At 43.2% G+C, this 22,604-nt stretch overlaps 1 protein-coding gene and 1 long non-coding RNA gene across 3 annotated transcripts in view; one reads left to right on the plus strand and one right to left on the minus strand.

Annotated features, from left to right (window-relative positions):
* The first annotated feature begins 513 nt into the window (after window positions 1–513).
* Window positions 514–1,649, plus strand: LOC143652989 (uncharacterized). The gene is made up of 2 exons (XR_013160999.1): window positions 514–638; window positions 1,309–1,649. It is a non-coding gene; the product is annotated as an uncharacterized LOC143652989 (long non-coding RNA).
* An 18,316-nt stretch (window positions 1,650–19,965) lies between these two features.
* The window catches only part of ANTXRL (ANTXR like), a 48,919-nt gene continuing 46,280 nt past the window's right edge, over window positions 19,966–22,604 (minus strand). Inside the window, exon 18 of one of the 2 annotated variants that reach the window (XM_077124575.1) lies at window positions 19,966–20,339. In XM_077124575.1, the coding sequence (XP_076980690.1) occupies window positions 20,106–20,339 (234 nt within the window). In that variant the 3' untranslated portion in view covers window positions 19,966–20,105. The remainder of the gene's footprint in view (window positions 20,340–22,604) is intronic. The other variant, XM_077124574.1, reaches the window with a different exon arrangement.

Below are 22,604 nucleotides of genomic sequence, written 5' to 3' on the forward strand. Positions count from 1 at the left end.
AGAACTGGTTTTCTTTTTTACTTTTATCTGGAAGAGAAATGAAACACCCCAAGAACAAGATTCCAGCTTTCACCTTCTTTCCCTTTCTTGAACCTTCAGCCCCGGGACTCTGACCCTCAACCAATTATAACAAATCAAACAAGCAAAAACCATTTTATTTCCAAGTTAATATAGGTGGAAGAAAAAATCCCACCTTAGGGCCTTGATTTTTTTTTTTTTTTTTTTTTACCTCCATTGCACCTTCCTTTATTGGTGGTCCAGGAAAGATGCTTGTGTGGAAATTCTGCAGTTTAATGATGTTCTCTGAAGCCTGTCTGAAAAGTCACACAACTAAATGATTGATGCTCATCCCGTATTCACTGTTTCTAATAACGTGTATATTGGATTTATAAATCTTTAATCCAGGAAAAGGCTGTGGCACACCAGCTATAACTTACCTGGTTGAAAGAGCTAATGGTTTCTTGATTGAAAGTGTCATAATATAGCTGTGTCTTTCCTCTTTGCCACAGCCTTAATACAGATCCTGGCAGCTGCTGCAGCTGAACGAGATGTGGTTTATTTCACCTTTGGGGACTCGGAATTGATGAGAGACATTTACAGCATGCACACTTTCCTTACTGAACGGAAACTGACTGTTGGTAAGTAGGAACGAGTGTTGACACTTGGTATCTAGATGGATTGTACACTATTCTGAGCAGTGTTTGCTAAATCCAGACGAATCACACAGGATCAGAAGGAATATGTGACTTTGAGGTGGGAAGGCTAAAACTCTTAAGGGGACTGCATTTGCCAAGTCCTTTTTCTCTACTCTGACAAATTCCATCTACACTTTTGAATGAGTATATCAGCTTATTAAAATAAGGCCAAGAAGTTGGAGTTGTCTGTTCTTACTTCTGTATATTTAGAAAATAAAAAGGGGGAAGGCATATAAGGACAAGTTTAAACTTAAGACATGCCAGCATGCTCACAGTATATCTCAGCCGGGCTTGAAAGGCTGCTGCTCTGAGAACTGAGTGTATAGTTAGTGTTGCTGTGAACTCCTAGAACAGTGCATGAACAGTGCACCTACCATGTATTAGCTGGTTCTATCCATGTACTCTAAGTAGTTTGGTTTTTTTTTTAGGTCTTTTTAAATTATTTAACCTTATGTCAGGAAAGTTTTCCAGGCATATGAAATTCATGCTGTGTTTTCAAAAGCCAATTTTGAGTGAATACTATTTAGATGAAGATCTAACCAGAGGGTTCTTTTGTCGTTTTTTTCATCATACACCTAAATGTACAAATTGGTTTGGCCTTTTTACTCTCCAGGAGAAGTGTATAAGCTGTTGCTACGATATTACAATGAAGAATGTAGAAACTGTTCTACCCCCGGACCAGATCTCAAGCTGTATCCGTTCATATACCATGCGCTGGATGCCTGTGCGGAGAACACCGACCAAGCTGGGAAAAGGACAGAGACCTGAGAGCCAAGGGAGTCAAGCCTCGTCCCCGCCTCTCATCAGACACAGCCTGTTTGAACGGTCAGGTGTAATATTGGACTGATTTAACCTAATATAAATGTGTGTATAATCCACATTTGTGATCAAGGATGCAAGCCCTTCTGCACATGGAATTTTCAGTTTGTGCACCTAACACGTCCTCCATGCTGACTGATATGGATGCAGATATGTTTTGTTCCCATTTCTTCTATTTCAGTCTTCATTTTTTGAATTTTCTTTTTTTTTTGCCCATCAGATTTCTTATGAAATCACATGAAAGATTGTACTCAGTCCCATTGGGTCTCTTCTTTGATGCTTATATATTATACAAATTACCTCTACAGTTAGCTTATGACAGTGATTCTAGGGAATAGGTTGAAATTCAAGAATCTGGTTAACTGGGTTTACTAAAGATCTCCCTGTGAACTTTTTACCCCCATTTTTTCATGATTGATTTGCTTGAGTTTATGAATTTTGAAGATTAAGTTTGGTGGTTTTTTTTTTTAATACATGTTACTTAATACAAAGCTCCTAAGCTAAAGTAGTTTCTTATTTAAAAGAAGAATAATTTCCAGCAGTGGTTATTTTAAGATACCACCTTTACCTGTAATGGTTTCTCAGTCCTTTGTCTCCTGATTATTTTTTCTATCTATTTTTTCTATCTTTGGAAACTGACCAAGATGGAAGGAAATATAGAATAGCAGGGGATTTTCTTTGTATGCTGTAAAGAAAACAGATTTCAGAGAGTTGAAGCATTGCTTTGTTTTGGGGGGGATTTTTTTTCTTTAATTAGGATTAATGTCTGTTCCATGGTGCTTGAGGCATGTTCATATAACCAAAGTTTGGGAACTGGGAACTTCATGCTGATTTGTACATATTTAAGTTTATCTCATATTCAAAGGTTATACGGTTAATAAATTTTTTATTAACAAATCATTTGTCATAAACTCCCATATCATCTATATTTTATATTTATAAATATATATTCTTTAAGTGTGTCTACATGCGATTACATAAAAATCTAAGTAAAACATGATAGAAGGTGATTAGGTTTCATCAGGGGCTCTGTTTAAAATCCTTTATTCACAATTGTGTCCATTTAAAACTGTCAGCAAACACAAATAATGTCTTTTGAAGGTTAAAAGGAAAGGCAATACCAATTCTGTTTATTGAGAGTAGAGTTTAATCACAAAAGCACTTATTTGTACTTCGAAAATAATCCTAAACCACATTGTTGAAATTCTGGTTTATAGTAAACTGTCAGGAAAAGCTAGTAAAGGTCAAATCCTATTAATAAGGAAATTTGGCAAATAATCCAAATTTATTGGCAGGGGGAAAAAAAATAGGGCCATACCCAGTATCTGTAACTGTTTGTTTATTAGGGATTGAGAGGGTAAGAGAATTTGACAACTGAAAGGCAGTCACTTGTCATTGACAAACTTCTTTACCATAGTAACCAAGCTTTTGAATCAGCTCTCTGAGTCCAAGGAATCCGGCTTTATTTCTTCTGGTACTAAGATCTCTCTTCTTCCTAACTCATTTTATTCCTTTGTTAAGCATTCATGGTTATCCTCATTTCCTTATTTTTCCTATCCCCATATTCTACCCATCTACCCAGCCCCAAGACTAAATGAACAGTTCTTTAAAATGTTTCATGAAGAGTGTAGGATAGTTCACATGGTAGAGAAATCAAATCCAAGAAAGAAGACCCCCACCTAATATTCCAGACCAGAAGCTAAGACTCTCTCCTGGTGCAGAAAAGAGCTAGTGACTGGGCAGTCTGCATAGCTGCCTCTCTTGTTGAGTTTTGAAGAGTAAAACTTGACAAGTTCTTTGTCCCAGCACATTTTGGGAGTAGGACAGCTTAATCAATTGAGACAAGAAAGGAAATAATGTCCCTTTTTTTGAGGAAAGAGGAAGGAGGAGAGAACCTGATTATTTTCTTCTTAAATGATCTCTGCAAAAAATAAAAATAAATTGAACATCTAAAGCATTTGTGTCTACTCTGAGAATTAAGCAGCATCTTTTTATTCTTTCCCAATTTGGGCTTTATTGTTTCATTTTATGTTGTTTACCCTTCCGTGCTTTAATCTACCAGGTCACAAAAGGACATTTTTAGTTTAGAATTCTTAGATTTTTAATATGGCTCTGTCGCTTTTCACTTTCTAGCCCACACAAATATGCAGTAGCAGTTTAAGGAAGCAAATGTGCAGTAATAGAAAGGACATCAGATTTTAAATCAGAGAAGCTGGGCTCAAATGCTAGTCATGCCACTAGCTAATATTTTGACCGGGTCTAAATAAACTGATTTATGAAGCCTTAGTTAACTCATCTAGAAAATGGACTAATCACACCTACCGGGAAACAAAATATGTAAAGCACCGAACACAGGGTTTTGCATATAAGTAGTGCCCAGTAAATGTCAGCTATTTTTCCAGTTGATCAGGAGACGCTGTGTTAGGTATTATCTAGTTGCTTAACATATTTTAGTCCCTTTTTTCAGATGGGCTAATGCATGCTCTGAGATTAGGGAATAATTTCCTTGACTTCCAGGAGTTTGAAAGAAGACTTATTCTGTCAGCTGTGTAGGGGATCTGATTGCTCAAAGGCCCGGACACTCTTGTTTTCTCCCAAACTCCTGATACAGCTTATTCTTCTTCATGAATGAATAGTTACCAGCACGGCACCTTCAGTCGTCTGAGAGAGTTATCCGTGGTCTTGCTGGCTGGAGTGACCTTTATGGCAGGTATATCCAAATTGCTATTTAAAAGCTTGAAAAGGAGGTCTAACCAAGCTCCATGATTGCTATGCTAGGTACTTCCTGCCAGTATTGCTTCCCAAGCTATATATATTGCTTTGAAAATCAAATTTTGATTAAGCTGTCCCAATCCAAGAAGATATTCGGGGAAAGAATTAGATTGTATTCTTGAAAACATCCTTGGTGTGAAGAGAGGCAGCCATATAATTCACACCTGATTTTTTTCCCTCCAATCTGGGTGGGGCAGGTTCATGGCTTTTTTTTTTTCTTATGCAAGGAGGATTTGAATCTGCACTTCCTTCTCTCAAGCCTGGGGTTACTGCCCCAACCTGTGGCTGGAGAGAAGAGGAAGACTGGCCATCACTGGAATTGAGCTTAGAACATTTAATGCTGCTCTCTCTCTTTTTTTTTGGTGGTGGTAGTGGGTCTGGGAAGTTCACAATGTAACGCTTACTAGGACGAACTGCTGGAATTCACTGAACAATTGCTGCCCTCCTTCCCGATGGCCCAGTGCCCTCAGTTCCTCTTCATCAGATCACGCTCTGATGTGTGTTTTGAACACATCAGAACAAAAGCCTTCAGAACAAAAGGCAACCAAAACTGTGTGTTCATCTGATAACTGGTGTTATTTTTCCTGATTGTTTATTTTAAACATAGGGTTAATGAGTCATGATGAGTTTGAATTTGGGCATAAGGAGAGATCTGTGCTGATGTTCACATGATTTTTTGTAGGAAGAGAATAAATTCTGATCTTGTCACCACCTCTCTTTTTCTCAGTGCCACTTTTCATTAGAGATTTCTTGTATGTTCTCATTTAAAAAATGTAGAGTGTGTCTTGGGGATTTGGTGAAACTTCTTGCATGTAGATTCGTCATTCCACGTTAGGCTGCCATGTAGAGGTGGTCACTGGTATGAGGAGCTTTCCAAAGGTCAAGTGAGTTCTGACTGCATAGTGTTTCTTTCCTGCTGGGTTCCTGAGGAAAGGAACCTTTCCTTGGTGTCTTTTTTTTCTTGGTGGTGTTTTCCTGGTGCTTGGTCCCTTTTCCTATTTTCCGTCTTTCCTCAAGAGAGCTCATATCAGGGGCAGGGAAGATGAATCAAAGGTTCTGAGGACCACTGTCCAGCCCTTGGTGTTACTGGCCACTGAAGTAAAGACCACTGTCCTTCCACCCATCATACCTTCAATAGACACTTAGAAATGCTTTCTCTGGGCCATTCAGAGCACCCCATGGGATGCAAAGACAAATGACTTGTGCCCTGTACTCAACTCTAAACTGAGACACAGAGAGAAATCAAGTGCTCTAAAACCCCACAAAACAGCATCTTCTTTTCACTATTCTGTTCTAATTCAACTTAGAAGAACCAGTTGTCATTGGAGTTCCAGATGTAGAGGAGAGAGGGTGAGACTGAATAACTACTCAAAGAAATAATTTCTGAAAATTTCCTAAATTTAGCAAGAAAAAAGCCTATAGATTCAAGAAGCAGAATAAACCCAAAGAAATCCATGGAAGACACATCATAGTCAAGTTTCTAAAAACTAAAGAAAAAGAAAATATATTGAAAACAGGAAGACAGAAGTAAATTACTTATAACTCAAACACTGCATGTTGATAAATTTCTTATCAGAAACTGTGGAGACTAAAAGTGGCACAATATTTTCAAGTACTGAAAGAAAAGAATTGTCAATACTACAACCAATGAAAATATCCTTAAAGATTGAGGGATACAAATAATAAAAGAAAAGAATTGTCAATACTACAACCAATGAAAATATCCTTAAAGATTGAGGGATACAAATAATAATAGGATAAAGACATTCTCAGATAAAGAAAAGCAAATAAAACTTGTTGCCAGGAGATCTACCCTAAAAGAATGGCTGTTCTAGTTTGCTAGCTGCCAGAATGCAATATACCAGAAACGGAATGGCTTTTAAAAGGGGAAATTTAATAAGTTGCTAGTTCACAGATCTAAGGCCGAGAAAATGTCCCAATTAAAACAAGTCTATAGACATGTCCAATTTAAGGCATCCGGGGAAAGATACCTTGGTTCAAGAAGGCCAACGACATTCAACATTTCTCTCAGCTGGAAGGGCACATGGCGAATATGGTGGCATCTGCTGGCTTTCACGTGGCTCGACCAAAAAGGGACTCTCTCCAAAGTGTTTCCTCTTTTAAAGGATTCCAGCAAGCAACTCCACCTTCAATGGGTGGAGACACACCTCCATGGAAATCATCTAATCAAAAGTTACCACCCAGTATGGGTCACATCTTCATGGAAACAATCAAAATGCTCCCACCCAGCAATACTGAATGAGAATCAAAGGGCATGGCTTTTCTGGGGTCCACCACAGATTCAGACCGGCTCAATGGCTGAAGGAACTTCTTCAAACAGAAAGGAAATGATTAAAAAAAGAAAAAAGAGGTAAATAAATGGACTTATACTTGAGTTTTCTAAATTATGTTTGACTTGAACATAATTGAACCACTGTCTATTGTGGTTCTCAGGAAATAATTAAAACTATGTTATAAATGTGGGAGGTTAAAAGGACATAAAGAGAGGTAAGATTTCTACACTTAACTCAAACCAGTAAAATGTGGACAACAGTAGACTGTTATGTATTTATAATGTGATACACAGAGCAATCTACAAGAATGGCTGTAAAAAGAGGTAACACTTCGAAACACTATAGATTTGTAAATATGAAGTTCTAACAGATGTTCAAGCAACTCCTAGGAAGATGGGAAAATGAAAATAGAAAACAGAGAACAACCAGAAAAAAAATAGCAAACTTAAGCCCTAATATACTAATAATGACATTAACTATAAAGACAAATATAAAAGGAATTGGCAGAGAGGGTAAAAACATGAACCAACCATATGCTCTCTATATGAAAGTCACTTAAAATATAAAGATATAGGTAGGTTGAAAGGAAAGGATGGGGGAAAAAATGTACTAAGGGTGAGGCAAGATGACATAGTGCAGTGTGGAATTTAGTTTGTCCTCCAGAGCAGCTAGTAAATAACCAGGATCAGTACAAAACAACTGCTGGGGGAACATCAGTGAATGGACACACAGCGTACACCAATCTGGACCAGATGGACCGGCTGCGATCCCACACAGAGCTTTAAGACCCCCGAGCCTCAGAGGCTGGCACTCCTCCCCTACAGGCACAGCAGACTGGTTCCCTGAGGGAGAAGAAAACAGACTTTACTAGCAGTAAGGGCTTAGCTCAACCAAGTTCCAGTTGCAGAATTAATTAATAAATTAATTCTGAAAACAGGCCCCCAGCCTGATAAGCCTGGAATAAATACTAAAGGAACTAGGAATTTTTGTCCCAGCAGAAAAGGGGCAGGGCTGATGAAAAACAAAACATAACAACAAACAAACAAACAAAAGAAGCTTTTTGAGTTGGACAGGACAAAATATTGGAAAAGGGCTGGACCCCAAGAAAAGGGGGCACATGGAGCCTGGAGATACAGAGCCACATACCACCTGAAGCTCTTGATGGAAAACTGGAGGAGCAGGGGTCCAGCTCTAAAAGGCTTTTTTTTTTCACTCTTTACCAGCTCATTAGGTAGAACTGGAAGCACTTTCAGGCTCCAGCACTGTCCCAGGCAAGGGGGGAATTAAGCTTGTCTGAGAAGCAAAGTAACTAGTCAGGTGAAAGGAGTTAATTCCCTAAAAGGTGTACCTTCCCCAAGTAAAAGGGGGCAGGCCTGCCTCAAGTGGAATCCCTCCTTCAGGGAATTCAGGCCCTGGGGACTGGAAAACTGAAGCAAAGTCATCATATTACCTCACCTCAATCATGCCCCTGGCAGGGTGAATCTGCTGAAATTAAAGGCTCCACATCATTTTAAGCTGGTGGGAAGCCTCAGTCAGACAAGTGCCATATGCTGGGTAGGATAGGAAAAGCACAGAGTTGAGAGGTTTCATAGGAAAGTCTGACAACCTGTTGGGTCTTACCCACAGGGAAAACCGATGCTAGCTACTCTTTCCTCCTTAGACGTGGGCCTGATTGGTAGGGCAAAATCTCCGACTGGATTTGAGGAGACCTTCCTCAAACAAACAAACAAACAAAAAAACAAAAAAACCCAGCTCCATATAGACAGGGCAAGAAAACAGAAAAACAAGAACTGAAAATTCTGGTCAGTTAAAGAGAACCTATACTAGAGGTCTAGAATAAGTTGAATTGAATGTCAAAGAACAGGTAAGGAACAAAGCCATCCAGCAAGAAAATCCTAGGTAAAAGAGTGAAAACAACCTCCAGAATAGACTAATTAAGGGAATCAAATGCCTAGATGCCAGCAAAAAATAATGAGTCATACTAGGAAAATCAAAGATATGGAGCAGTCAAAGGAAGAAACCAACTATTCAAATGAGGTACAGGAGTTGAAGCAACTAATTCAGGATGTTCAAACACGCATAGAAAATCTCATCAAAAATCAAATCAACGAGTTGAGGGAGGTTATAAAGAAGACATTGGGTGAACAGAAAGAAGAACTCAAAAGTTTGAAAAAAACAAATCACAGAACTTACGGGAATGAAAAGCAGAACTGAAAAGATAAAAAAGAAACAATGGAAACCTACACAATAGGTTTGAAGAGGCAGTATAAAGGAATAGTGAACTAGAGGACTGGACATCTGAAATCCAACACGCAAAAGAAAAATAGGGAAAAGAATGGAAAATTATGAGCAGAGATTCAGGGAATTGAATGACAACATGAAACATACAAAGATACATGTTGTAGTGTAAGAATTCGAGAATTCGAGAGTTTTGCCATGCAAAGGAAGACTCCAAGAGACGTTCTCTCATGCAACACGCAAGGGGTTTATTTACCACACATGCGTGGGGCTCACTGAACACGCAGGAACAGAGAGCCCCGAGCCTGGGTTTGGGAAGCTTTTTAAGGGCCAGGATAAGGGGGTGGGGTTTTGAGGGTTGAACATGAGCTACAGGTTCTGCTTTATGCAGGAAGTAGATAACAAACATTTTGCAAGAAGTAGATAACAAACATTTTGCAAGAAGCAGATAACAAACATTTTTCGCGCATGAGTCATGGGAGCTGCTTCATGCAAGAAGCAGCTGTCTCATGCAAAACTCCCTTACTCAACCTTCTCAGTTGCATTCTTAGATAAACTTTCTCCGGCAGTTACAACCTTGCATAACCAAGGCAGCAGAAAACCTTGCATAACAAAGGCAGCAGATAACGGCCCCTGGGAAGTCCCGGGTTGTTTTTCTTAGCCTGATGGGGCCCATAACTCTTTTCTTTACAATCCTTCTTTACATAAGAAAAGTTAGCTACTGTTAAGTTTTATAAAATCCTTCTTTACATTCCCCACTCCTTTTTGTACATATCTCTAATCTTAGAGATTTTCTGGGTTATTTAATAATGAGTACTGTTGTCTGATGAGCATTAATTTGACATTTCCAATCTGCCTTTGTAAAAACTGTATAATTCTATTTAGAATATATGGTCCTATATTTATTATTAAAAGCAACACAATTAAAGGCCCAGTGAGAGCAGATAATAGCGTTGTCAACCAGGGGGACTTAGTAAACCAAGATTCAAACCACCCCTGTTGCGCCTCTCGTTGTTTTTGTCTTTCATGAAGGTGCTCTCTGAGTTTTGTTATGGACTCTTTAACAACACCAGAGTGATCCGCATAGAAACAGCACTGTTCTTTTAAAGCTGCACATAATCCCCCCTCTTTAAGGAAAAGTAAGTCAAGTCTTCGCCTATTTTGCAGAACTACTTCTGAAAGGAAGGTTAGAGAGTTCTGAAGGGCTGAGACAGATCTCTCTATTTCGTTTAAGTCTTGATCTATCACGGCCTGTAATTGACTGGTTTGTTGATTGCTATGTACAATGGCAGCAGTCCCTGTGCCTATACCGGCAGCGGCGGTTACCCCTATAAGAACTGCCAGGGTTATTGAGATTGGTTCCCTTCTGTATCTGGTTTGGCTTAATAGTGTAGTTTCTAAGTCTGTCCCTGAATGATAGAGAATTCGGGGGTATATAGAAACCAACACACAATAGTTGACAGAGTTGTTAAAAACCTTTGTAGGTACACAAGGGGTAATTCCAGTGTCACATGCCCACTTTAAACCTGGGGGAGGTTGAAGGAATTTATCATTATCTTGGGTTTGATTAATGGTGGCACATAAGATTTTAACGTGGGGAGGAGGGTTACCTATACAAGTTCCTTGTCCCGTAACCTCAGACAGGGTGAGTTTATGGTTGCCGTCCCAGTCGCAAGACGTGCCATTAGGGAGGATGGTATATGACTTATTTATAGCTATTCCTTCATAATAGGGCGGCGAAGCTGACAGACAAAGCCAGCATGACTGGGTGAGATTAGCTCGGGAGTGATTGAGGGCAGAAAAGGCTCCTAGAATTAGGTTGTATAATTGGTCGCCAGGAGTCTCTGGATTGTAGGGAGAAGTACTACTGGGAGTCGGAAGGGGGGAAGAAGTGGGAATTAGGGAGCTATTGCTAGGGCTTCCTGGGGACGTAGGCTTTGCATGAGGCCCTGGGTTTTTCATAGTCAGAACAGGGTTGGGGCCTACCCTGATAGCTTTTTGGGGAATTTCTTCCTTTTTAATTAGTATTAGCCTCCCCCTGTCTGTGCCAGTTTCGTATAATCTGGCTCCCCAGGTTTTTCCAGTTATCCAACTATTATCTGAGGGGTTAGTGATATTAAGCCAAATTTTAGCGCAAGGGTTTTGTGAGAAATCTGTTGTAGGCCTACCGCCGGTCATGAGTGTTCCATGGTGGGCCCCGGGCCATCCATCAGACCCACAGCTTCCAGGATTAGAACAGGTTTTCTGGTACCCTATTTTGAGGAAGGGGTTGCCTAAGGTTGTCCATTTTGAAGCTAAAGTCTCACAGCCCCAGTAGGCACAATAATAGTGTCCTGGGCTGTTACAGTAACTTTTTCCCTGATTGGATGCGGGACATAGGTAGATGGGGGTCAGGTCGCAACAGGGCTCGTTCCCCAGAGTGGTAAGATTACAAGGGGTCACTAGAAAAGAAGGCTCCCCTGCTCCCTCCCAAGTTTTTATAGTCTTCCCATCATCCCATCTGGTTATTGTCCATTTCCAAGGCTTATGCGGGTTGGAACTGGGTTCCCCTAGGGGAAGGAGGAGAAGGAGTAGTAACCCTACGAACCCGCAGCTTGAGAGGATTGTCAGTCCTTTCCAGTTTTCATTGGGACTCAGAGGGCAAAGACGCATGGATCCAGTAAGCGATGCCATCGACCTTGACTGTGGTGGGGGTGGTCAAGAGTACCTGATATGGTCCTTTCCAGCGAGGTTCAAGAGTCTGTACCTGGTGGCGGCGGACGTAGACGAAGTCTCCCACCTGATATTGATGCGGAGTTCTGTTATCTCCTGGCTTGAAGGAGGTGGAGAGCTGCCGCCACAGGAACCGCTGGGCTTTTTCCAAGGCTCGCAGCCTGTCAAGCAAGGGGGTATGGAGGGAACTATTAATTTCTAGAATGGAGGACATGTCCTTGACTGGAGTTGGCGCTCCATATAAGATTTTATAAGGGGTTAGATTACACATGAGAGCAGAGGGGGTATTCCGGGCCCTGAACAGGGCATAAGGCAGGAGCATGGTCCAATCTTTCAAGCCAGTCTCTATAGCTAATTTGGTTAGGGTCTCTTTAATTGTCCTGTTCATTCTTTCTACCTGTCCTGAGCTTTGGGGTCTGTATGCGCAATGCAATTTCCAATCAATCCCCAATATCCTGGCCACACCCTGACTTACCTGGGCTACATATGCAGGTCCGTTATCTGACCCTATTACCTTTGGTAGACCGAACCGGGGAAAAATTTTTCCATAATCTTCTTGACTACGACCTGGGCCGTTTCTCTCTTAGTTGGGTAGGCTTCAACCCATCCTGAAAAGGTGTCTATAAAAACTAGTAAGTATTTAAGTCCATATTTTGCAGGTTTAATTTCAGTAAAGTCGACTTCCCAGAACTGCCCAGGTCGAGTTCCCCTTAGTCTTTTTTTCGTTAGGAGCTTTGGGGGGTAGGCGTTTACGATTTGACACGCCTGACACTCTCTGGCTACGCAATCTGCCAGTTCTTTCCTTTTTGAGGCTGCCAGAGGGTACAATTCCCTCTGGTCTTGCAGGAGCTGCTGTAGTTTCCCTGTCCCCAGGTGAGTGAGCTGGTGGACCTGCTGTATGTAAGCTAGGGCTTCCGACTCTCCTTGGGGTGTAACCTCAGATAGTGTCTCAGGGGGTTGCTGGTTTTCTTTGGTTATTAGGACCAAGTTTATAGGGTCCCTTAATGCTGCCGCTTTTGCTTCTTTATCTGCTCGCCTATTACCCATGGTTACTAGGTCCGAGCCTCTTTGGTGGCTAGCACAGTGGACAATGGCTAGTGCTTTGTTTCAGCCCTGGCGGCCTTGTTGCATGTTTCCAGCATTGCTGAGGGTGGATTTTATACATGCTATTTTAATTGTCCCCAACATTTCCTCCCTTTGTTTTTTTAAAAGGATGGAGGAAGAATGCTGATCCAGCATTCTTTTGGCATTAACCTTTGCTGGGGGAAGTAGAGGCCTCATCCCCCAGGTTGTTTGTGGCTCTGTTTTTCTGGGGAGAGGAATTTTTGTAGAGTGAACCTCTATGCAAGATGAGGCATACTTCTCAAGGAGCTCGAAAATGGCCTTTAATTGTTTTGGCCCTCCTTTGCAGTGCTTTGCCTTGCACCCAGCGGTACCAATCATAGCATAAGCTAGAAGCATATTTTCGAGTTGTATGCTGCTCCTGTAGGAGTGGGGATTCTTACCCGAGAGGGTGGGTAGCAGTCAGATATTCTGGATTCATACCTTGGTCACCGAGATGAAGCCAGTGATAACGCACTTGAATGGGCCTGCTTAGGGCAGAATTAATTTGGTCCTTAATTAGCTGTATTAATCTTTTTTCTCTTACTAATTTTTTTTTCTCTCTCTCTTTCTCTCCTTTGTTCTTTTTCCTCCTCTGTTTCTCTCTTATAAAACACTTTTTTCAGATTCTGTGACTAAATCTCGCAAGGCTAGGTCCTGCAACCCGTCTAAGCGCTGCAGCTTGCGTCTAATGTCTGGAGCTGATTGGCCGATAAAGGCCATGGCCACTGAGGCTCTTTGATCCTCTGATTGAGGGTCAAAGGGAGTATACCTACGGTATGCTTCCATTAGTTTTTCTAAAAAGACTAAGGGTGATTCGTCCACTCCCTGAATAACCTCTCTTACCTTGGCCAAATTGGTGGGCCGGCGTGCGGCTGCTCGGAGACCCGCTACTAGAATATGGCGATAGATGGACAGATGCTCCCTACCTTCAGAAGTGTTCGGGTCCCAATTAGGGTGGCGCAGCGGGAACCGATTGTCGATGACATGCTGGAGTTGGGTGGGTCTCCCGTCTTGTCCAGGAACTTGCTTCCTGGCTTCCAGTAGGATCCGATCTCGCTCCTCCGTGGTGAAGAGAGTCCCCAGGAGTTTTTGACAGTCATCCCAAGTGGGCTGGTGAGAGAACATAAGGGACTCCACCAATCCAGTCAGCCTAGTGGGAGCCTCGGAAAAAGGAGGGTTATTATTTTTCCAGTTATATAAGTCAGAGGAGGAAAAGGGCCAGTATTGTAGAGCGGGCATTTCTCCCCCGTGTCTATCATCCACTGGAGGCCCATACGGTCTGAGGGGGAGAGTGACCGCCACATCAGATGGGCTTTGTGCTCGTCTGCTTCGTGTACTATGTGCCGGTCCTGGTTCATCTGGGATCGTCTGTTGGTGAACCTGCGAAGAGGGAATGGAAGAGGGCGGAGAGAGGGAACTAGAGGAGGGAGAAGATGAGCTAAGAGAAGGGGGGTCCTGTACCGGAGCTGAAGGGTAGGGAGGAGGGGAAGAAGGACCTGTGTCGAAGAGGAGTACATCCGATTGGGATTCTGGTAAGACTGCAGGAGGCAAAGAAGGATAGAGTTTTGGCGCTAGAGAAGGACCCGGCTCCTTGATTGGAAGTACAGAGGGAGAGTCATGTTGACCAAGAGGAGTAAGAAACGGCTTTACCCATGGAGGTGGGTTTTCACACAAGTCCTGCAAAACCATGATGTAGGGCTGCTGGTCCGGGTGGCCATACGGGTCAGGGCGGAAGATGACTGACTTGACGGCCCGAATCAAGGGTAGATGAAAAGCTCCTTCACGCGGCCATTCCACGTTAAAAGAGGGCCACTCGGCCGAGCAGAAGGTCTGCCATTTGCCTTTTTTACAATAAGAGATAGATTCTGACCTCTTTCCCTGACCTCAGACCAGTGTCTTAAGGTCAGAGAAAGTGGAGTCGACGTTCCCTGACCCATCTTTGGTAAAACAAAAACAATTCCTAACACACAAATACAGACAGACACACAGAGAGCCGGCACACCACGTTTATACAGTTTCAGAGACACAGCTCAGACTGGCCTGATGACTGTGATCGAGTCTCCCCCCGTCAGAAGGGAAACAGAATCAGAGTCGGCCCTGTAGGAAGCCTCCAGGCATCCCCGGAGGTCCCCCAATCCCAAGGCGTCCCTCGGGAGAGTGACCTGAAACCCCTGGACACGTCTGCCGGTTGCCGTCGGGGAGTGATCACGCAACTCTCCGACAGTCACTGCCAGTCTGACAGACTAAGCGATCGCACCTCAGACAAAAAGGCCTCACTTACCCCGAAAGAAAGAGCTGTTGGAGCCTCCCCTTACGAAGAGCCGATCTCGGTGGGACCTCCAAATGTAAGAATTCGAGAATTCGAGAGTTTTGCCAAGCAAAGGAAGACTCCAAGAGACGTTCTCTCATGCAACACGCAAGGGGTTTATTTACCACACATGCGTGGGGCTCACTGAACACGCAGGAACAGAGAGCCCCGAGCCTGGGTTTGGGAAGCCTTTTAAGGGCCAGGATAAGGGGGTGGGGTTTGAGGGTTGAACATGAGCTACAGGTTCTGCTTTATGCAGGAAGTAGATAACAAACATTTTGCAAGAAGTAGATAACAAACATTTTGCAAGAAGCAGATATCAAACATTTTTCGCGCATGAGTCATGGGAGCTGCTTCATGCAAGAAGCAGCTGTCTCATGCAAAACTCCCTTACTCAACCTTCTCAGTTGCATTCTTAGATAAACTTTCTCCGGCAGTTACAACCTTGCATAACCAAGGCAGCAGAAAACCTTGCATAACAAAGGCAGCAGATAACGGCCCCTGGGAAGTCCCGGGTTGTTTTTCTTAGCCTGATGGGGCCCATAACTCTTTTCTTTACAATCCTTCTTTACATAAGAAAAGTTAGCTACTGTTAAGTTTTATAAAATCCTTCTTTACAGTAGGTATCCCAAAAGAGGAGAAGGGAAAAGGAGAAAGAATAATGGAGTAAATAATCACTGAAAATTTCCCACCTGTTATGAAAGACATAAAATTACAGATCCAAGAAATGCAGCATACCCCAAACAGAATAGATCTAAATAGACATACTCCAAGACACTTATTAATCAGATTGTCAAATGCCAAAGAGAAAGAGAATTTTGAAAGCAGCAAGAGAAAAGCAACCCATCACATACAAGGGAAGCTCAATAAGACTATGGTTTCAGCAGAAACCATGGAGGTGAGAAGGCAGTAGTAAGATATATTTAAGATTCTAAAAGAGAAAAACTGTCAACCAAGAATTCTGTGCCTAGCAGAATTGTACTTCAGAAATGAGAGAGTAAAATATGTTCAGACGAACAAGCACAGAGAGGATTTGTGACTAAGAGACTGACTTTGCAAGAAATACTAAAGGGAGCACTACAGGCAGATAAGAAAAGGCAGGAGAGAGAGGTCTGGAGAAGCATGTAGAAACGAAGACTATCAGTAAAGGTAAAAAGAGAAAGAAAATTCATATGACATATAAAACCCAAAAGACAAAATGGTAGAAGAAAGTACTGCCTTTATAGTAATAACTTAAATGTCAATGGATTAAATGCCCTAATCAAAAGACATAGACTGGCAGAATGGATTAAGAAGAAAAACAGGACCCATTTGTATCTGTCTAAAGGAGACTCATTTTAGACCCAAGGACAAAAAAAGATATTTTACGCAAACCACAACTAGAAAAGAGCAGGAGTAGCTATGCAAATTAGATTTCTAATGTAAAACAATTAAAAGGGACAAAGAAGGACACCATGTATTAACAAAAAGATCAATTCAACAAGAAGACATAACAATCATAAATATTTATGCATCAAGCTAGAGGGCTCCAAAATACATGAGGCAAACACAACACTGAAGGAAGAAAGAGACACCTCTCCCACAGTAGTTGGACACTTCAATTCCCCACTCTCATCAATGGATAGAACATTACACAGAGTGTCAATAAGGAAATGGAAAATTTGAATATGATAAATGAACTAAACTTAACAGACATTTACACAGCATTACACCTCACAATAGCAGGATACACATTTTTCTCAAGTGCTAATGGATCATTCTCAAGAATAGACTATATGCTGGGTCACAAAGCAAGTCTCAATAAATTTAAAAAGATTGAAATCATACAAAACACTTTCTTGGATCATAATGGAATGAAGTTGGAGATCAATAACAGGGGGCCAGAGAATTCACAAATATATGGAGGCTCAGCAACACACTCTTTAACAACCAGTTGGTCAAGGAAGAAATGCCAGAAGCAAATGGACAAATATTATCATGCCTCATTCATATAGTCTAACTATAATATAAAAACTTGGTGAACTGGGGGACTTCTGAGCTAAGATGGAGGTTTAGCAATATGCATGTTTTAGTTCGTTCTCCATAACACCTACTAAATAACCAGAAACAGTACAGAACAGCTCCTGGGGCCATGTCAGTGACCAGACACACAGCGTACCCCAGTCTGGACCAGCTAGACCGGCTGCAAGCCCCCCCCAGAACCGTGAGTTCCCCAAGCTGAGGTGGCCAGTGCCCCTCCCCCACAGGCTGCTTCCCAGAGGGGAAAGGAAAGAGACTTTTACCAGCAGCAGGGGCAGAGCCCAACCAAACGCCAATTATGGAATTAATTAACAAATTCTGCTACTAAAAATAGGCCCCCACTCAGGTGAACCTGGTCAAAGCGGAGGTCGCTGATTTTTGCCCTGGCACCAAGAGGGCAGGGCCGACAGAAAAAGAAAGAAAAAAAAAGGAAACAGAGGTTTTTGTGGCTGTGTTTCTACAAAGGCTTGAATGCCTTTGGATACAGTGGCAGGGCTTCTCAGGCTGCAACTGCCCCAGGTATAGGCAGAAACAAGCTCGTTTGAGGGCTTGTCTGGAGCCTGTGCCTTCCCCAGGGGAGGGGTGAAGCCCAACTCAGGTGGAATCCCTCCCTCAAGGAATTCAGACCCCAGGGCTTGGCAATTTGAAGACATTAAAACCAGTCTACAACCTCTCCTCTGTCTCCACCATGCCCCCAGCAGGGAGAGTCTTCCAAAGTTAAAGGTACCGCATCATCTTATGCTGGTGGGACCTGCAGGCAGACAAGCACCACATACTGGGCAGGATAAGAAAAATAGAGCTCAGAGACTTCACAGAAAAGTCTTTCAACCTGCTGGCTCTCATTCTCAGGGAAAACCAATGCAGGTGACTCTTTCCTCCTGACAGGAGGCCATTTTGGTCTGGGAAAATCCAGCTGGGGTCTATAATACCTAAGCAGACCCTCCTAAGTGTGGGGGGGGGGGGAAGGCACCATACAGCAGGGCAAGAAACAAGAAAACAAGGACTGAAAAATTATCCTCTGTTAAACAAAACCTAAGCTAAAGGTCCAGATAAAGCTGAACTGCATGTCAAAGAACAGATAGACAACAAATTCATCCAGCAAAAAAACACTAGGTAAAAGAAGTGAAAGCAATCTCCAGAATAAACTAATTAAGGTAATTAAATGCCTAGAGGCAAGCAAAAAAAAAAAATCACACTAGGAAAACTGAAGATATGGCCCAGTCAAAGGAACAAACCAGCAATTCAAATGATACAGGAGCTGAAACAACTAATTCAGAATATACGAACAGACATGGAAAACCTAATCAAAAACCAAATCATTGAATTGAGGGAGGATATAAAGAAGGCAAGGAAAGAACAAAAAGAAGAAATCGAAAGTCTGAAAAAAAAATCACAGAACTTATGGGAATGAAAGGCACAGTAGAAGAGATGAAAAGAAAAACAACAATGGAAACCTGCAATGATAGATTTCAAGAGGCAGAAGATAGGATTAGTGAACTGGAGGATGGAGCATCTGAAATCCGACAAGAAAAAGAAAATATAGGGAAAAAAATGGAAAAATATGAGCAGGGACTCAGGGAATTGAATGACAATATGAAGCGCACAAATACACATGTTGTGAGTGTCTCAGAAGGAGAAGAGAACGGAAGAGGAGGAGAAAAACTAATGGAGGAAATTACCACTGAAAATGTCCTACTCTTATGAAAAACTTAAAATTAGAGACCCAAGAAGTGCAGTGTACCCCAAAGAGAATACACCCAAATAGATGTACTCCAAGACGTTTACTAATCAGAATGTCAGAGGTCAAAGAGAAAGAGAGAATCTTGAAAGCAGCAAGAGAAAAGCAATCCATCACATACAGGGGAAGCCCAATAAGACTATGTGTAGATTACTCAGCAGAAACCATGGAGGCGAGAAGACAGTGGGATGATATATTTGAATTATTAAAAGAGAAAAACTGCCAACCAAGAATTCTATATCCAGCAAAATTGTCCTTCAAAAATTAAAACATTTTCAGACAAAAAATCACTAAGAGAATTCATGACCAAGAGACCAGCTCTGCAAGAAGTACTAAAGGGAGCACTAGAGATAGATACGAAAAGACAGAAGAGAGAGGTGTTGAGAAGAGTGTAGAAAGGAAGACCATGAGTAAAGGTGAAAAGAAGGAAAATTAGAAGGACATATAAAAGCCAGAAGGCAAAATGGTAGAGGAGGGTACTGCCCGGGCAGTAATAACACTGATGTTGATGGATTAAGCTTCCCAATTAGGGGACATGGACTGGCAGAATGGATTAGGGAACGGGACCCATCTATATGCTGTCTCTACTCAAAGGACATGAGGGCAAGGACTCAAACGGACCTTTGCACACCAATGTTTATAGCAGCATTATTTACGATTACCAAGAGATGGAAAAGAGCCAAAATGTCTATCAACAGATGGGTGGCTAAACAAACTGTGGTGTATACATACGATGGAATATTATGCAGTTCTAAGGCAGAATAAAGTTATGACGTATGTAACAACATGGTTGGACCTTAAGGACATTATGCTGAGTGAGATTAGCCAGAAACAAAAGGACAGATACTCTATGGTCTCACTGATATGAACTGACATTAGTGAATAAACTTGGAGAACTTCATTGGTAACACAGACCATCAGGAGATAGAAATAGGGTAAGATATTGGGTAATTGGAGCTGAAGGGATACAGATTGTGCAACAGGACTGAATGTAAAAACTCAGAAATGGACAGCACAATACTACCTAACTGTAATACAATTATGTTAAAACACTGAATGAAGCTGAATGTGAGAATGATAGAGGGAGGAGGGCTGGGGACACAAATGAAATCAGAAAGAAAGACAGACTATAAAGATTGAGATGGTGTGATCCAGGATTGCCTAGAGTGTATAATGACAGTGATTAAATGTACAAATTTAAAAATGTTTTTGCATGAAGAAGAACAAAGGAATGTCATTACTGCAGGGTGCTGAAAATAGATGGTAATTAATATTTTAAAATTCCAACTTATGTGTGAGACTAAAGCAAAAAATGTTTATTTGGTAAAACAAACAAACAAAAAAAAACCCGAAAACAAAGAAACAAACACAAAAGAGAATCTTGGCTGCTTGAAGCTTTATTTAGCTTAGGGCTCTGGGGGTAGGGCTTGCACATGGCAGCTGGGGAGTGCCCGGGAGCAGGGAGGAACCAGCGGCAGCATCCTGGAGGACTGGGAGCAGGACCAAGGACAATGGCAATGGCAGCACGGCGGGCAGACGGGGAAGGGGACTTGCTCCCGGGAGGGTGGAAGGCACTGGCTTGGGCCGCAGACCATGGGTGTGTATGGGGACCTCACCGGGGTGAGAGTGAGGCACCTCTCCTGTAGGGCAGAGAAGAGACAGAAGTCATGAAGAAGCCATTTGATTTGGGAACAGAGGCTGCAGTTTCCTTGGTTCATGTGCTGGGCTTAGATCCCACCTGGACCCACAGGGTGGGCCTTTGTGGATGCTTCTCAACTCCCTGGAGTCCTGGCCTCCAGCCTCAGTCCTGCTGGGAGATGAGATTTGGCCACACCCCTTTGGCAGAGGCTCCCCTGCCCTCCCCAGGGAGGCTTAAGTGTTCTGACCTCTGACCTTGCTGCCTCCCCATGGACTGGGAGCCTTGAGAGCAAGGCCTGGCTTCCCTCCAGGGCCCTAGGCTGTCCAGCTCGGGCCTTGGCACCTGAAGACCCTCAGCGGGCACCTGAGGCAGAGCTCTGTGGCTCCCTGGGCATGAGGCAGGGGCCCCAGCAGACCCTAAAGGCAGAGGGGTCTACACCACCTGCTTTGTGAAGATGATTCAGACCCTCTAGGACAGTCAGCAAAATCTGTCTGTCTGCAGTACCTACTCCCCCAGGTTTGCTGTCATCTCTGCCCCCCAACTTGGGCTTGCCAAAGACCCCCACCCCCACCCCTTCATTCTAAGATCCCCACAAGCACCATGGTGAATGTCTGGAGCACACCAGCCCCTCCCTCTAACTCCCAATTGAGGAAGGGTCTCCTCATTTCAGGCAGCACACGTAGGAGAAGTGAGAACACCCCAACCTCCCCTGAGACCCCAGCTTTCCTCCAAGACCACAGAGATGACCTGTAAACCAAACCCACTCCCAACCCCCAAGGCAGGCAGGTCTCAGCAGTACCGGCTGAGCAAGGGCCCCCCAACATGGTCCTGGCCCCCCTCCTCAGCCCCAAGCCAGTGGCTGCCAACCTCCACCACATCCACGCACACCTTCGGTCCTTCCTGATGTGTGGCCTTAGAGCCTGTCAGGTCCCTGCACTGAACAAGGTCTGAATATCGGGGCAGTCCCTGCTCTCAGGGAAGTTTCCATTTCAGTGGCCCCCAAAAATGACCAGGTCCCCATCCTGTAAACCTGTTATATGGCAAAAGGGATGCTGCATATGTGAGGAAATGCAAGACCTTGAGATGGGAAGAGGACCCTGGACTTTCTGGATGGGTCCTAAGTGTCACTGCAAGGTCCTCATTAGAGGAGGCAGAGCAAGGTTTGGCTACACGAGAGGAGAAGCAGTAAGAGGCTAGAAGTGGAGAAAGACCCAGAGAGGCCACAGTGCCATCCATTGGGATTCTGTGTGGTTTGTGTCATTTTTAGGATCTCATCCATGAGGGACAGTGGGCAGATGCAGACGGCAGCAAAGGGAGGGCAACTCCCAGCTCAACCTTTTGTCAACTGAAGGACCCGGGCAAGTTTCAAAACCTCTACAAGACACTGAGGTTCAGCATGGACTGGACACATAAGGGTTAAGAACCACAGGGCACTCATAAAATGTTCTAGCACATAGAGACACCACTGCTGCTGCAATTTATAAATTCTCCTCAACTGGAGACCTGCAAAGGATTTCCCTAGAAGGGAAAGGGCATGTTCTGCAGGGTAATATTTGGTGGACTCTTGAGGCATCAGGTTTGACCAATTAGCTACCCGATCACACAGCTCCTGGATCTAAAACAGAACAAAAGCAAGCCAAGGAGCACAGGATGGTGAGGATTTGCACACCCGCTGGGTCCAAAATCTATGAGCCCCAGGGGACTGAAGAGGGTGCCGTGTGGCCCTGGGACCACTACGATGCCACAGGTCCTTACCTTTATTAAGGTGAATTTCTCCTTCACTGTATTTAATTGGGAGATGCTTTGCTTGGAGGCATATCTAAGAGCAGACTGCATTGCCATGGGATTGTTTTTTTCTCGTCTGTTCCAACCCTTCCCATACCATTAAAGTGGCTGATGGGTCTGACAAGCATGATGATGCTCATCTGATGGTAAGGGCATTGTTTTCCATCCAGAACAGACTTTGTATGCAAAGACCTTTAATCCATAAAGGAGGCTGGAGGTAAGGAGGGCTGGTGTAGGAGGTGGGGGGGTGGGGGATGGAGAGATGGGGGATTAGGGATACACGGGCTGCCCCATCCCCAAAGCATCTTCACCCCTCCCAGGTTATGGCCACTCCAGGCTTCCCAGAACCTCTTATTCACACATCAAATGTCTCTTGGTGGCCACAATGTCCCTCAACGTGAATTTCCCCAGTATGATAAGACTGAGGTACCTTGAGATATCCCCAGGATGATAAGACTGAGGTACCATGAGATCCTGAATG

This window comes from Tamandua tetradactyla, chromosome 13 (assembly GCF_023851605.1).
Source record: "Tamandua tetradactyla isolate mTamTet1 chromosome 13, mTamTet1.pri, whole genome shotgun sequence".
NCBI classification, from domain to species: Eukaryota; Metazoa; Chordata; class Mammalia; order Pilosa; family Myrmecophagidae; genus Tamandua; species Tamandua tetradactyla.